General features: G+C 39.9%; 1 protein-coding gene and 1 non-coding gene across 3 annotated transcripts in view; one reads left to right on the plus strand and one right to left on the minus strand.

Annotated features, from left to right (window-relative positions):
• The window catches only part of PLD1 (phospholipase D1), a 226047-nt gene that overhangs the window by 25995 nt on the left and 185686 nt on the right, over positions 1-14366 (minus strand). For both annotated transcript variants that reach the window (XM_056110701.1, XM_056110700.1), the window contains one exon: positions 6437-6571. In XM_056110701.1, coding sequence (XP_055966676.1) covers positions 6437-6571 — 135 coding nt within the window. The remainder of the gene's footprint in view (positions 1-6436; positions 6572-14366) is intronic.
• Positions 9660-9766, plus strand: LOC130020228 (U6 spliceosomal RNA). The gene has a single exon (XR_008791983.1). It is a non-coding gene; the product is annotated as a U6 spliceosomal RNA (small nuclear RNA).

Genomic DNA, 14366 nt, shown 5'->3' on the forward strand with positions numbered 1-14366 from the left:
TCTGGAAAATGTTCCATGTACACTGGAAAAGAATGTGTAGTCTTTTTTTTGGGGGGGGGGATATAAAGTCCTTTATAGATCTAATAGTCCTTTCTCTTCTATTTCTTCCTTCAGAGCCATTATTTCCTTGCTGAGTTTTAATCTTCTTGATCTATCCAAAGGTGAGAAGGCGGTGTTGAAGTCTCCAATTATTACTGTGTTGCTCACAATGTCCTTCTTAAGGTCTGTTAGCAGTTGTTGTAGGTATTTGCCTGGTCCCTCATTGGGTGCATATACATTTAGGAGTGTGATTTCTTCCTGCTCTACATATCCCTTGATTAATAAAAATGGTTTTCACTGTTCCTTCTAATCTTTTACAACCTGAAATCTATTTTTTCCGATATGAGTAAGACCACCCCAGCTTTTTTTTTTTTGAGAAACTGTTTGCTTGAAGCATTGTTTTTCATCCTTTGACTTTGAGTCTGTGTTTGTTCTGACTGTTCAAATGTGTTTTTTGTAGGCAGCAGAATGTTGAGTTCTGTCTCTGAATCCATTTTGCCACTCTGTGTCTCTTAATTGCTGAATTTAGACCATTGACGTTCAGAGAGATTACTGTCACGGTGTCAGCTTTCTATAAGTGTTTGCTGTGCTTGTAGGGGATTGTCTTGTCTTACAGTAGCCCCTTTAGCCCTTCTTTTAGGTTTGCTTTTGAGTCTATCAAGTTCCTGAGCTGTTGTTTATCCGCAAAATAGTGTACTATTCCTTTGTGTTTGAGTGAGAGTTTAGCCGGATAAAGTATTCTTTGTGAAGCATTCATTTCACTGAGTTCTTTCACTATATCCCACCATTGCCTTCGGGTTTGGAGGGTTTCCTCTGACAGGTCTGCTGTGAAATCTAAGGGGTGCTCCATTGTATGTGATTTCCTTCTTTGACCTTGCTGCTTGCAGTATTGTGTCTATATCTATGGCATCCATCATTCTAACTATGATAAGTCTTGGAGTGTTTTTGTTAGGGTCTCTTTTAGCTGCCACCCTTTGGACTTCTTGAATCTGTATGCCTGCATTCTCCAGCTCTGGGAACTTTTCAGCAACGACTTCTGTGGCACTTTTATTGGGATTGCTTTCCTGAACTTCTGGTACTCCAATGATTCTAAGGTTGTTCCTCTTGAAATCATCTCTTAGGATTCTGATTCGCTCTAGAGTTATTTGCGGTCTCTTCCCATTGTTTGTTGTTGCCTGTAGGTTTCCTACAGCTCATCTTCCAGCTCACTGATTCTATCTTCAGCTGTGGCCATTCTACTTTGAGGGCACACACTGAGTTTTTTATTTCATCCACTGAATCCTCTATTTGTGGCACTTGTGTGTAGCTTTTCAATTTCTGCTCTCATTTTTTCCTGTAATTTCTCGATTGTCCAATCCATTATTTCTTTCATGTCCTCCTTTAATTTACTGGATATCTGTTTCTTTGAGTTCATTGAACATCTTCAATAGTTCATCTCTGAATTCTTTATTGGAGAGCTCACATTTGTGAATAACGCCTCTTGAGGCTTCTGGACTCTCATGGTGGGGATGTGCACCATTTCTTCATATTGTTATGATGTTACGGTGACTGATATGTGACACCAGATTGCTGGGTATTGATAAAATAACTGAGGTCACAGACCTCAAAGGGGCACGCCCACTTCTGCAGAGGCCACGCCCACTTCTTCAGTGGCCACGCCCCTGCGGGTACCTGGGAGAGGCAGAAAACTGGCTGTGGCCTTGGGGACAAACAGGAAGGTGCTCAAGGAGGGTGGACAGCCCCGAGTTCAGAGATTTTTCCAGAAAATAAATCATTTGATCACTTGACATCCAGTTCCTCATTGGTTTATCGAGTGGGCACCAGTAACGTCTCCATTCATCCGTGTCACGTGCTAGTGTAGCCCAGTGGCATCTGCTCCTTCTAGGAACACGAAGAGCCTCAAACTGATCATTTAGGGTCTTGATGAAAAAATCTGACCATCTCGTAGGTGGGCGGCTGCAATCTTTTGACATTGTGTGGAATTCAGTCAGTAGTGGTTCTAGTCCAGTAGTCATCTCCAAATCCCATTATGTGTCCAGCCCATCGAATTTTTGATGCCTTGGCAAACAAGACAGTGTCCCTGATTCTTGATCGTCAATGGAGGTTAGAACTCCAGATTCTTTCTCTCACTTGAGTGTAGTGTGATACTCCAAGTATAGCTCTTTCGATTCCTCTTTGGGGGGCCCCAATAGTGCTCTCACCCTGTTTTTGTAGGGCACAGGTCTCTGAGGTGTATGTTAATGCACGAAGAACAGTGGAATTGAAGAGATGTGCCTGGAGCTGAAGGTTCTTTGTCCTCTTAGACACTCTTGAAGACATTCCAAGCTGCTCTCTTCTTCCTGCTCAACTCAGGTGCCAGGTCATCCGTCATGTTGACTTCTCGACCTAGGTACATATGACTGTTGTATTCGGAGATGTCTGTTCCATTGAGAGTGAATGGAATGTCAGGAACAAGACCATTTCTCATAAACATTGTCTTCATGAGATTCAGCTGTAGTCCAACCTTTTCACACTCATGGTCGAAGTCAGACAGCATTTGTGCTGCTTGGCTAATGTTTGGTGTTATTAGAATGATGTCATCAGTAAAGTGGAGGTGGTGTAGTTGCCGACCGTCTATCTTCACTCCCATTCCTTCCCATTCCAGTCATCACATGATGTTCTCCAGGGTGGCACTGAAGAGTTTCGGTGAAATGGTATCACCCTGCTCACCCCCTCTCTTGACATGGATGATCACTTCCTTGTAGAATGGTGAGATTCTGGTGGTGAATCTGTAATACAGCTCACAAAGGATCCTGATGTATTGAGTTTGAATACCCTGTTTGGCTAGGGTGACTCGATGACTGCTTCCATCTCCACAGAATCAAAGGCCTTCTTTAAATCAATGAATGTCAGACAGAGCGGCATCTTGAACTCCCAAGAAACTTCAATGAGCTTGGTTATCATGTGGATATGGTCAATCGTGCTGAATCCTTTTCAGAACCTGACTTGCTCCCATGGTTGTCTTTCTTCTAGTGTTCTGCCAATCCTATTCAGGATGACTCAAGTGAACAGCTTGTAGATGACAGACAACAGGCAGACCAGGTGATAGTTGCCAATGTCATAAATGTCTTCCTTTTTGTACAGTCCTGCTGGTTTTCCCTTCAGATGGAACCTTGCATTCAGTCAGGTAGTGTTGAAGAGCCGAGCCAGTGTATTGATGAGTACTGATGGCAGGTTCTTCAGGTGTTTGGGTCTAACCTTGCCTGGGCTGGTGCTGTTTGCTTCTTTACCAACAAAATGGTGTGTCGGATTTTGGAAGGGAGAATGTTGGGAACATATCCATTCTGCCGAATTTGGTATGTGGGCAGGTGGACGTGGCTATCGAAGAGATCTGAGTAGAAGTCATGGATATTCTTCTCCATTGCCCTTCTGGAAGATGTGATAGATCCATCAGGATGTCGGAGGGCAGTCATCTTGGTCTTGTACTTGGAGAAGGACAGGTGGCCGTTGGAATGCTTTTACCAGCTTCTGCCACATTTGCCAGCACTGCTGCTCTTCTCTCTATGAGGTCTTCCTTTATCGCTTCTCTGCACTGCTTTGCGAGCTTGGACCTTTGCTTGTGGTTTCTTGAGGCATGCGCCAAGCCACGTTGGCGAATGAGCTCAAGAGTTTTCAAAGAGAGGTATCTTTTTTGTTGCTATCTCTCTCTCTCGGTGCTCCTCGCACAATCATGGAGGTGCTGAACCAGTCTATCAGTATTCCTTGTCAATGTTGTCAATGACGGCATCTTCCCATGTTGCTGCAATAGTGCCAAAGAGCTCCCAGTTGGTGGTCGTTCTGCGAGTTCTCTTCTTAAACTTTTCTTCCCTCTCCATGAAGTAGAATTTTGCATAAAAAAGACGGTGTTCCAATCCCATTTGGAATTTTGGGACAACAGCGACATTGGTCAGGCAAAACCATTGATTGAATATATTGTGGTCCATTTCATTGTGCAACCGGCTGAGTCCACCGGAAGACTCCCATGTCCAACGTTTAGATTTGGCCTTCTGGAACTGTGAGTTACCATGGATGGTCTTGGTTGACATGATGAACTCAGACAGTCTTTTACCCTGTTCGTTCCATTCTAGGCCATGGGTCCTGATGTGGAGATCTTTGGCTGATCTTCTCGGTCCTATCTTGGCATTAAAATCACCAACAATGATCTTGTAGAAGGTGTGGACTTCTTTATAGAACTTCTCCAGTTCCATGTAGAACTTCTCAATTTCTCCTCCATCCTAATTGGATGTTGGTGCATAGACAACGAATATAAAACTGCCAGCAATGAGTCACATATATTCAAGTGTAATTGTCCAATTCGGGTTGTTAAGCATTTGAATGAATCAATGCTCATGGCCAAGTTCATGTTGACGAGGACACTGATATCACTGATGCCTCTTCTGTCGCATGTTCCAAGGAACAGTTCTCCAGTGTCGAAAATGGCGTGATGTGATTGATGTCTTCTCATCTCGGTCATACCAATGATGTCGTACTTGGTCTTTCGTGCTTGTACCATCAGGTTGTCGATGGATGCATCCGATGAAAAAAATTTTACAAATCTTTTTAACTGTTGGCTTGACACTGAAAACAGTTTTGTATTTCTAAGTTGTAAAAAAATGTCCTAAAGTCAAAAACATCTTTCAAAGGAGAATATTTACTCTTCCCATTTTATTTTAAGAGTTCTGATACCTTGCTGAAGATATGTGAATTTTATTTAGTTTTGTTTCCCTTTCCATTTCAGCAAATACCAATATTTCCCCTTTTTATTGTCATTGCCAAATTTAATAATATAATATTCTGAGATTGGCTTATGAAGAGCAAGGCCAGGGAAGCCTTGGGGGAAATAAGAGAACCATGTTTAGTGGGAAATGTAAGAGAGGAAATAATCTTCTAAAGAGAGATTAGAGAGTAAGAGTTGAAGAAACAAAATATATTTCTTAAAAGCACAGTAATTGGATGTGTGTGTGTCTATGCGAGCATGTGTGTGTTTGTATGTGTGTCTTCATGTCTATGATGACATGGTCGTCTACACATTTTCTGCCTTCAGAATAGTTTTCATGCTTTTCAAATCATGCTCCAGTGCTCCAGATTAGGCAGTATCATTGCTCCTCTATATGAGAATTTTTTAGATCCTTTTCCAGCAGAGGATAAAAATGGGATAAGCGTATTTACTGCCAAAAAACATGTGAAAATATTCTGTGACTTTTATGTACTTACAGACCCGAGAAGTATCTTATTATAGCTGAGAAGCTACATTTTACTTAAAAGGGACCATTGAAATTCTTAGTAGTAGACATACTGTAGGAGCCGCTCCCACCCTGGTTGATTCATTTATGTGGCTGTTTATTAACAGTCTATTCCTCTCAGAACCTGGAATTCTAGTATATATAACAGTATTAAAAGACAAAACTTTTTAACAGTAGAAAAATAAAAGTTTCCATGTGTATTAAAACATTTTCCAAGTGTATAAACAACACTCCTCTGTTCAAATTGACCTAATCTGGGCAGAACGTAAAATTAGCAACTCCATTAAATACATCAATGGGTAGAGAACTGTGGAAAATCTACTGTGTGTCCTTGATTTAAAAAATGGCACATGGTAATCTAGGGCTATGTCATATGTCATATGATTACTTTGTAATTTCTATTTAACATCACACACAGAGTCTGCTTTGCATTCTGATTAATAACATCCAAACTTCAAGGGCGGTGAAGGATAGGAAATAAGTATTGAAGCAGTAATACTGTAGCATCCTTCGTATTTTTGTTTGTTTTGTTTTGGGGGCTATACCTGGCAGTGCTCAAGGCTTACTCATGGCCCTATGCTCAGGGATCGCTCCTAGAGGTGTCCAGGAGACCACATGGGATGCTTAAGATCTAACCCAGGTTAGCCACAGGCAAGACAAGTTGGCCCATCAGCTGTACTATCACTCTGGCTGTACCCGTCCCATTTTGACTCTTGCATAATTTAAGAGTTATAGATTGGATGTAAACACATGCAAATTACCTCATATTCCTTATCACACCCTTCTCCCCTCTTCCAATTCCCCAAACCTAGTACTTGAATGAAAAATTTAAATGAGGATATAACAAAAGAAATTATGAGAACAATGCAGATTACTGTACAGCTAAATCACTGGGCTACTATAATTTGCATAGAAGCCACTTAATAGCTTTACATCTCTATTTCTTCATAGGTGAAAATAGGAATTATAACGGTTATACGTGAAAACAGACTGTCCCAGAAATGTTCAATTATTATTTTACTGTGCTTCTCAATGCAAAGGGAGCTTGGGAAGAGTAGAAAAGATTTTTGCACAAAGTCAACTAGCAAGAACATTTTATAGAACATGTTATAGAACATTATAGATCATGTACTTACCAATAATAACTGTGTTGTCATCAGCAATTAGCAACTTGCTGTGGACATAGATAAGCTCAGTGACTAGGTTTCCTTCAAGCTCAGAGTGTGTTCTAAGACCACAGAATGATATATAATTTATCCACTGATTGCCAACTGCAAATTTAAAAAGAAATTGTTGGAATCAATAAAACCAAGCCCAATAGACACTTTAATTTTTATTATATTTTAAAACATTACTAAAACAGGTTAATAATAGGTTGTATCTTTTGTGTGAACATATGATTATCCCAAACTATGTCTGCTATATGAAGAATTTAATACTTTTATTTTGGATTAGTACAAATTAAAAACACTATCCGATTCTATTTGTGAATGAACCGAATAAAACAAAATCAAAAATTTACACTATGAGACCAAATAGTTGGTTGAGAAAGGTAAAAGAAAAGGAAACGGGTAAACTTGGTAAAAGGATTTAATGGTATGATGAAGAACTAGACTTTTAGTGATGAGTTTAACAAAGTACATAAAATGGTTGATTCATAATGAAAAACACCTGAAACATCTAATGTTAAATGCAATACTACTTCAATAGAAATATTTTTAAAAAATAGAAAATCACAATGAAGTGCTTTTTGTGTCTTCCTTTTTTCTAGGCAAACAAAAGTATAGTTGAATGTGAGCATTTTATTTTAACATGACAGGTAAGTATTGGTATGATAAATAAGTGAGATCCAGTGTAGACACCCCAGCCCCACACTATGACATTTGTATTATTCTTGGTTGTCAGCTGATGACATTTTAATCACAGGCATAATATGTGCCCAAGTACTTGATACACAGCTTATAATGCATTCAGGATAAAGCAGCAGTTCAGTTTTATGAAATAAACTGAGGTAAATAAGAACGCTTTCAATTAAATAACACTCCTGAGCTTGAGAGATAATACAGGATGATAGTTCATATGATTCCCTGCATGTGACCAAACCAGGTTCAATGCTTGGCACTTCATAGGATCCTTTGAGCACTGCCAGGAGTGGTCCAAAGACGAATCAATAAAATTAATTAATTTTAAAAATAAATATCACTGCTCCTCCAAGGTCATTAAAATTAAGTAATAAATGTATCTTGGCAACACTTGACACTGGAGAATTTTCTTCAGAAAATTTTCTTCATGTGTTAACCAGTTTTATACTTTCAAATGCTGCCATCTCATTGAGTGAGGGCCACTTAAGTGATAAGAAGAAATAGATTTCATAAAGTCATTGCATTACCAGTATCCTAGCATGTGGTAATCACAAATTTTATAGCCTCTCTCTCTCTCTCCCATGGGCTGGAGTGATAGCAGGTAGGGTCTTTGCCTTGCATGCAGCTGACCCAGATTGATTCCTCCGCCCCTTTCAGGAGAATCCAACAAGTTTGCCAGAGTATCTCGCCCTCATGGAAAAGCCTGGCAAGCTACCTGTGATGTATTCAATAAGCCAAAAAACAGTAACAACATATCTCACAATTCATTGTGAGACATTACTGGTACCCGCTTGAGCAAATCGATGAACAACTGGAGGACAGTGCTACAGTGCTCTCTCCTCCATAGCAGTTGTCCTAGATAAGCAAATTCTGATACTAAGAGTAAGTGGAGTGGAACGAAGCCATCACAAATTCTAACTGAAGTGAATATAAATATTCTTTTCTTCTTTAAGGGAATCTGTAGCATACTAATATAACAAATATTCAATTTAATCCAATTTCTATATAGGCTGGAGTGATAGCACAGCAGTAGGGCATTTGCCTTGCGTGCAGCCAGCCAGGCCGAGCCGGGTTTGATTCCTTCTTTTGCCCCTCTCGGAGAGCCTGGCAAGCTACCAAGAGTATCTTGCCCCCACGGCAAAGCCTGGCAAGCTACCCATGACGTATTCAATATACCAAACAAAGTAACAACCAGTATCAAAAAACGGAGATGTTACTGGACCCGCTCGAGCAAATTGATGAACAACAGGAGGACAGTGTTTGTTGGTTCTATATGGTACTGATGTTTTCTATATTACTACTGATTCTAATCAGTATTTGTGTTAAATTTGTGCTTCTTGGAAAGAAATTCATTCATAGGTTATATATAGATTTACAGGTAAGTATCCATTTATAGATAACATTTCTCATATTTATAAGTAATATTATAGTCATACTACCTAGAACTGATTTATCAGTGTACTAGCATGTCAGTAAGAAATTACTTTGAAGAGCTTCGTGTGCTGATATTTCTCTTCATAGTGTCCACACTGAGAAAAGCTTGACATGCCAGTGCACCTCACAGCCATACTCAGCAATGTGTGTCAAAGTTAGACTCTGTGGCAGTGCTACTCAGGCCTGGTGCTGTTTGTGACCACAAGGGTACATGCTGGAGAGCTCAGGCAGTCCTGGGAATGGGCAAATTAAACTCAGGGACTCGTACATGTTGAGCAGATTTCTCCATTAGCATATTAGAAATATACTACTTCTAAAGCACTATCACCATTTTAAAGTCTTCTCCGATCCAGAAAAAGGAGTATGAAACACTTCATCATCTCAAACTCTGTAAGCCCAAAATGATCCTGCAAAATATTTCTAATACAACCAATAAGAGATTATCATTTTCAGAATATGTATTTAATCCTCCAGTTCTCTTACTGTTGTGTGTTGTGTTTGTGTGTGTGTGTGGGGAGTGGGGGTGGTTCTTAAAATATTTGCATCCTCTGTTACCACTTTTATGTGGTATTTAGAATAACTGGATCAGGGCAACGAACATTAAGTATGCAACTATTTCCCAAATAGTTTCAGAAGAGGAAAAAAACCAGTGGGCTGGAGCGATAGCACAGCGGTAGGGCTTTTGCCTTGCACGCAGCCAACATGGCCGACCCGAGTTCGATTCCTCCGCCCCTCTCGGAGAGCCCAGCAATCTACCGAGAGTATCTTGCCCGCACGGCAGAGCCTGGCAAGCTACCTGTGACGTATTTGATATGCCAAACACAGTAACAACAAAGTCTCCAATGGAGACGTTACTGGGCCCGCTGGAGCAAATCGATGAACAATGGGAGGGCCTTTACCTTTACCTTTATTAGAGAGAAGAATAAAGGTAAAATGTTAACATTTCGAAGTTATGATGAAAGTTGTAAGCATTCTGAACTCTCTCCTAAAAGTTAGAAAGTGTTTCTCAGTGATGTTTCAGATGTGGCACACTTGATCTTAGCCAAAAGGCGAGAAGTGATGTGTGCTCGCATAGGCAACACATATACTAAAATTGGAACGATACAGAGAAGATTAGCATGGCTCCAGCGCAAGGATGACACGCAAATTCATGAAGCATTCCATATTTTTTGGGCTGGAGTGACAGCACAGCCTTGCTCGCAGCCAGCCCGGCCGAGCCAGGTTCGATTCCTTTGCCCCTCTCGGAGAGCCTGGCAAGCTATTGAGAGTATCTCACCTGCACGGCAAAGCCTGGCAAGCTACCTGTGACGTATTCAATCTGCCAAACACAGTAACAGTAAGTCTCACAATGCAGACATTACTGGGCCCACTCGAGCAAATCGATGAACAACGGGAGGACAGTGTTTTTTTTGTGTGTGTTTGTTTAAGATGTGTGGCCCTAGTTGTTAGCCACAATGGTTTAAGACAAGTAATCGTCTTCAATTCTCTAAAAGCACAAACTTGTGCCATTCCAGAGCAGGACTGGAGAGTACCAGCTAGAGAGTTATTGGTTAATAACAGTTACAAGGCCTCAGGCCAGAAACTGAATGTTCTGGATGAATGAAAGAATTAAAGTGTGGCCCATCAAATAGATTAATGCTCCCACCTATGACAAGAAAGAACTGATCTAACACTCTATGTAAATAAAGAAAAAAATAAACTGAAAAAGGATAAAAAGGATTTCGGCCACCACAAGGTGCTGTCAGCTTTCTCTCCTTTACAATGACTATTGCTGTGGGAAAATATTTTAATCTCTATAATTATCCAACCTCCTGTTAAAGATCGACCCCTGGATTTAACATGCAGGATGATTATTTGGTTTTCCTCACAGAAAACCCTATCACAGGACAGTCAGGATGGCTTTGGGGCTTGCATGCCACCAAGAAATAAGCTTAAGTCTGATATTTTTCCTGAGTACTTCCTTTTTTGTTGTTTTTTGGCTTTTGGGGGTCACATCCAGCAACGCACAGGGGTTACTCCTGGTTCTTCACTGAGGAATTACTCCTGGTGGTGCTCAGGGAACCATATGGGATGCTGGGAATTGAACCTGGGTTGGCCGTGTGCAAGCAAAATGCCCTACCCACTGTACTATCGCTCCAGCCCCCTCCTTGGTACTTTCTAAGCCATGGAGGCATCTCTGGGTCCAATTAATGATTGTTACCTGAACTAATTATTACTATGCTAGCTGACAAATGCTATTTTATTGTAATTCTGAATTTTCTGTTCTATTTGTTTTATAATGTAAAGAAAACTGGTTTAAGAAGCAAAGAAGACAAAGGACCAAACTTCATGGCCTCTCAGGATCTGTATTGCAAACAATGATGACCAAAAGTAGAGAGACTATAAGAAGGAAGGTGTTTGCCATGGAGGCAGGGAGTTGGGTGGGGTGGGGATGGCAGGAGGTATACTGGGGACACTAGTGGTGGAAAATGTGCACTGGTGGAGGGATGGGTATTCGATCATTGTATGACTGAAACTCAATCATGAAAGCTTTGTAACTGTATCTCATGGTGATTCAATCAAAAAAAAGAAGTAAAGAATACAGAGTGGGTGGTGTCAAGATGGGGGATCAAAATATAACTGAGAAGCAAGTGCTTTCTGAAGAAAATAGAAGAAAACCACATGTATTGTTATGAAACAGTGTATGTTAAGAGTATCGGGTATATCAATCACCAAATTATCCAAGGTGAACAGGCACCTTGGAATAAAGGGAAATTTAACACAATCAACTCAACGTTTATAAAAAAAAGTTTTAGAAGTACTGAAAGAGTTACTCTAGGGTTTTTGTTACTTGAAATTTTGTAGCTTTTTGTACATGTACATTTCTAATCCTGATTTTGTTAAATTATACTAAATTGGTTGCTAAAATGCTATAATTCACAACAATTACAAAATGGTAAAGAAATATTTTAAATTAAGCAGTAAACCCCAAAGATTTGATTATCAGCTAATTATACACTAATGACTAGTAGGTTTCTTTCCAAGAATTTTTAACATAGTCATAGAAACAGTTTTGTTATTTCTAAAGAATGGAAACCATAGAGAACTATAGTTCTCAATCCAATTAGAGATTAGCTAGTTCATATATTTAAAACCCACTACAGTTAGAGAAACAAAACCAACAATACAACATTGTACCTCCAAAGGAGGCATTATGTAATTAATTTGTTCTCCCAGTCTAAGAGTATCAACATTTCCCTCATTGAGATGCCAACTTCTGACTTGTTCCCAGAGCACTTGGAAATATTTCAATAAGGGGCCTTACCATTGGAAAATTACTTCCTGTGTTAAAATCCAATTTTTTTCTTTGAATAGGGAAGGGCAGAAAAAGGGTCCAAAACCAAAGAAATACTTTATTATAAACTCAGTGCATGGCAGAAGGTTGGGTAGTAGTGAGAAACTGAATACGAGATTTGTTATGACTTTTCATCATATTATAACCTCACTTGGTATTTTTGCCAGTCATTGTCAGTACTGAATGGCTTTCCTGATATGTTCAATTCACATTTTATCAATAGTCATTCACTGTATTTAAGTCATCATAAAATTAAAAAAAGGAAAAACTGTTCCAAATTTTCTTTGTCCTGGAGGCACTTAGAACTTTTGGAAGTATTGATTGAATAATCATTTTTGAAAATACTTATTCATTGGTGATGCATATGTCTTATGTTTAAAGTTGTATGTAACTTTTTTAGGCAGAGCAGACCATTAATGAAAAAGTACTGGACACTAACACTTTCTCTCACATACAACTGAAGCAGTTTTCCACTATAATTTAAATAGAAGTATAAATATATTATATATAAATATATTTATTTATACATCTATTTAAATTATACAAATATAATATATTTATTTATACATTTACTTAAATTACATATTATATGTATAACATATAATATAACAAATTATATATATTTATACATCTATCGAAGCACAGCGGTAGGGCGTTTGCCTTGCACGCAGCCAACATGGCCGACCCGAGTTCGATTCCTCCGCCCCTCTCAGAGAGCCTGGCAAGCTACCGAGAGTATTCGATATGCCAGACACAGTAATAACAAAGTCTCCAATGGAGACGTTACTGGGCCCGCTTGAGCAAATCGATGATCAACGGGAGGGCCTTTACTTTACGTTACTATACATCTATTTAAATTACATATACACTAAAAACTCAATTAAAGCTTCCAAAACATTAAAAAAATACATACACTAAAATTTATATCTTAAAAAAAACAATTTAGTGAATTAATTTTCTTAGACTCAAACATGTTTGGCAATTCTTTTAATTGAACTGATAACAGTATAATTTTATAAGTAATTGCAAGATCTTCCCTCTAAAATATTATCTTTCATAATAAAATATTTATAGAAGTCATTTTTACTTAGCAATCTAATTGATTTTAGGTTGGTTGTCCTCTTTTGCTAATGACCAAAGGTCTTTAAAGTAATGACCATATTATACCAAGACGAGTGTTCTACCCACTACCGCAGCCATGCCAAGGACTCAACTCCATAGCTTCAGGAATATTCTTTGCAGAGAAGCTAAACTGTGAATAATTCCAGGTACCTGGTGCTCAGGCTGAGAATGTCACTGTCACTGTCACTGTCCTCCCATTGTTCATGGATTTGCTCGAGCAATGTCTCCAGTAATGTCTCCATTGTGAGACTTGTTGTTACTGTTTTTTGGCATATTGAATATGTCACGGGTAGCTTGCCAGGCTTTGCCGTGCGGGCTGAAAACTCTCGGTAGCCTGCCAGGCTCTCCAAGAGGAGTGGAGGAATCTAACCCGGGTCAGCCGCATGCAAGGCAAACCCGCTACCCCCTAAGCTATCGCTCCGGCCCAGGCTGAGAATATTGGTGTTTTTTGGAGTTGGGGTGGGAGCCTCTCCCAACCACCCATTCTTCCTAAAGTCCCGGCAGCCATGCCCACCTCCCACAGACACTATCGTATCCACTCACTGGCCCATACCATAGATGAAGTCTCTGGAATTGCAATACCTCCTAATTCCTCAATACTGAAATTCCAGTCTGAACACACCAAATTAGATGGGAAAGTAACATATCACGATCACCATCATGACCATTCTGTTGATTTTCAATTACCTCAAGCAGGCCCCAGTAACATCTCCTTCGTCCTAGCCCTGAGATTTTAAAAAGTGTCATATTCAAGGCTCTTTCAGGGTTAGGAGAATGAGACCCATCATTGTTACTGGTATTTGGCATATTGGGTACGCCACGGGGAGTTTGCCAGACTCTGCCGTGTGGGCAGGTTACATTCGGTAGCCTGCCAGGTTGTCCAAAGTAGGAATGAGATAATAAGGTGTCGCGCAGCCACACGCTTCCGGGAGCTGGGTTTTAGAGTCTCTGAGATTTGGCCCTTGATGGGATTACACGGGATTTCAATAAACAAAAACAATAACACAGGTGGCTCTACTAGCAACATACAGCTTAATAAATTCCTAGACAAGGTCTTAACAACCCCTATGGTATTCTATCTAATTGAATTCCGAGACAAGGTCTTAAGAACCCCTATGGTATTCTATCTAATTGAATAATTTTCACACAAATTGATTTTTTATATTTAAGCACAGCGGTAGGGCATTTGCCTTGCACGCAGCCAACATGGCCGACCCGAGTTCGATTCCTCCGCCCCTCTCGGAGAGCCCGGCAAGCTACCGAGAGTATCTCGCCCACACGGCAGAGCCTGGCAAGCTCCCCGTGACGTATTCG

This window comes from Sorex fumeus, unplaced genomic scaffold, assembly GCF_029834395.1.
Source record: "Sorex fumeus unplaced genomic scaffold, SorFum_2.1 ptg000010l, whole genome shotgun sequence".
Lineage (NCBI taxonomy): Eukaryota > Metazoa > Chordata > Mammalia > Eulipotyphla > Soricidae > Sorex > Sorex fumeus.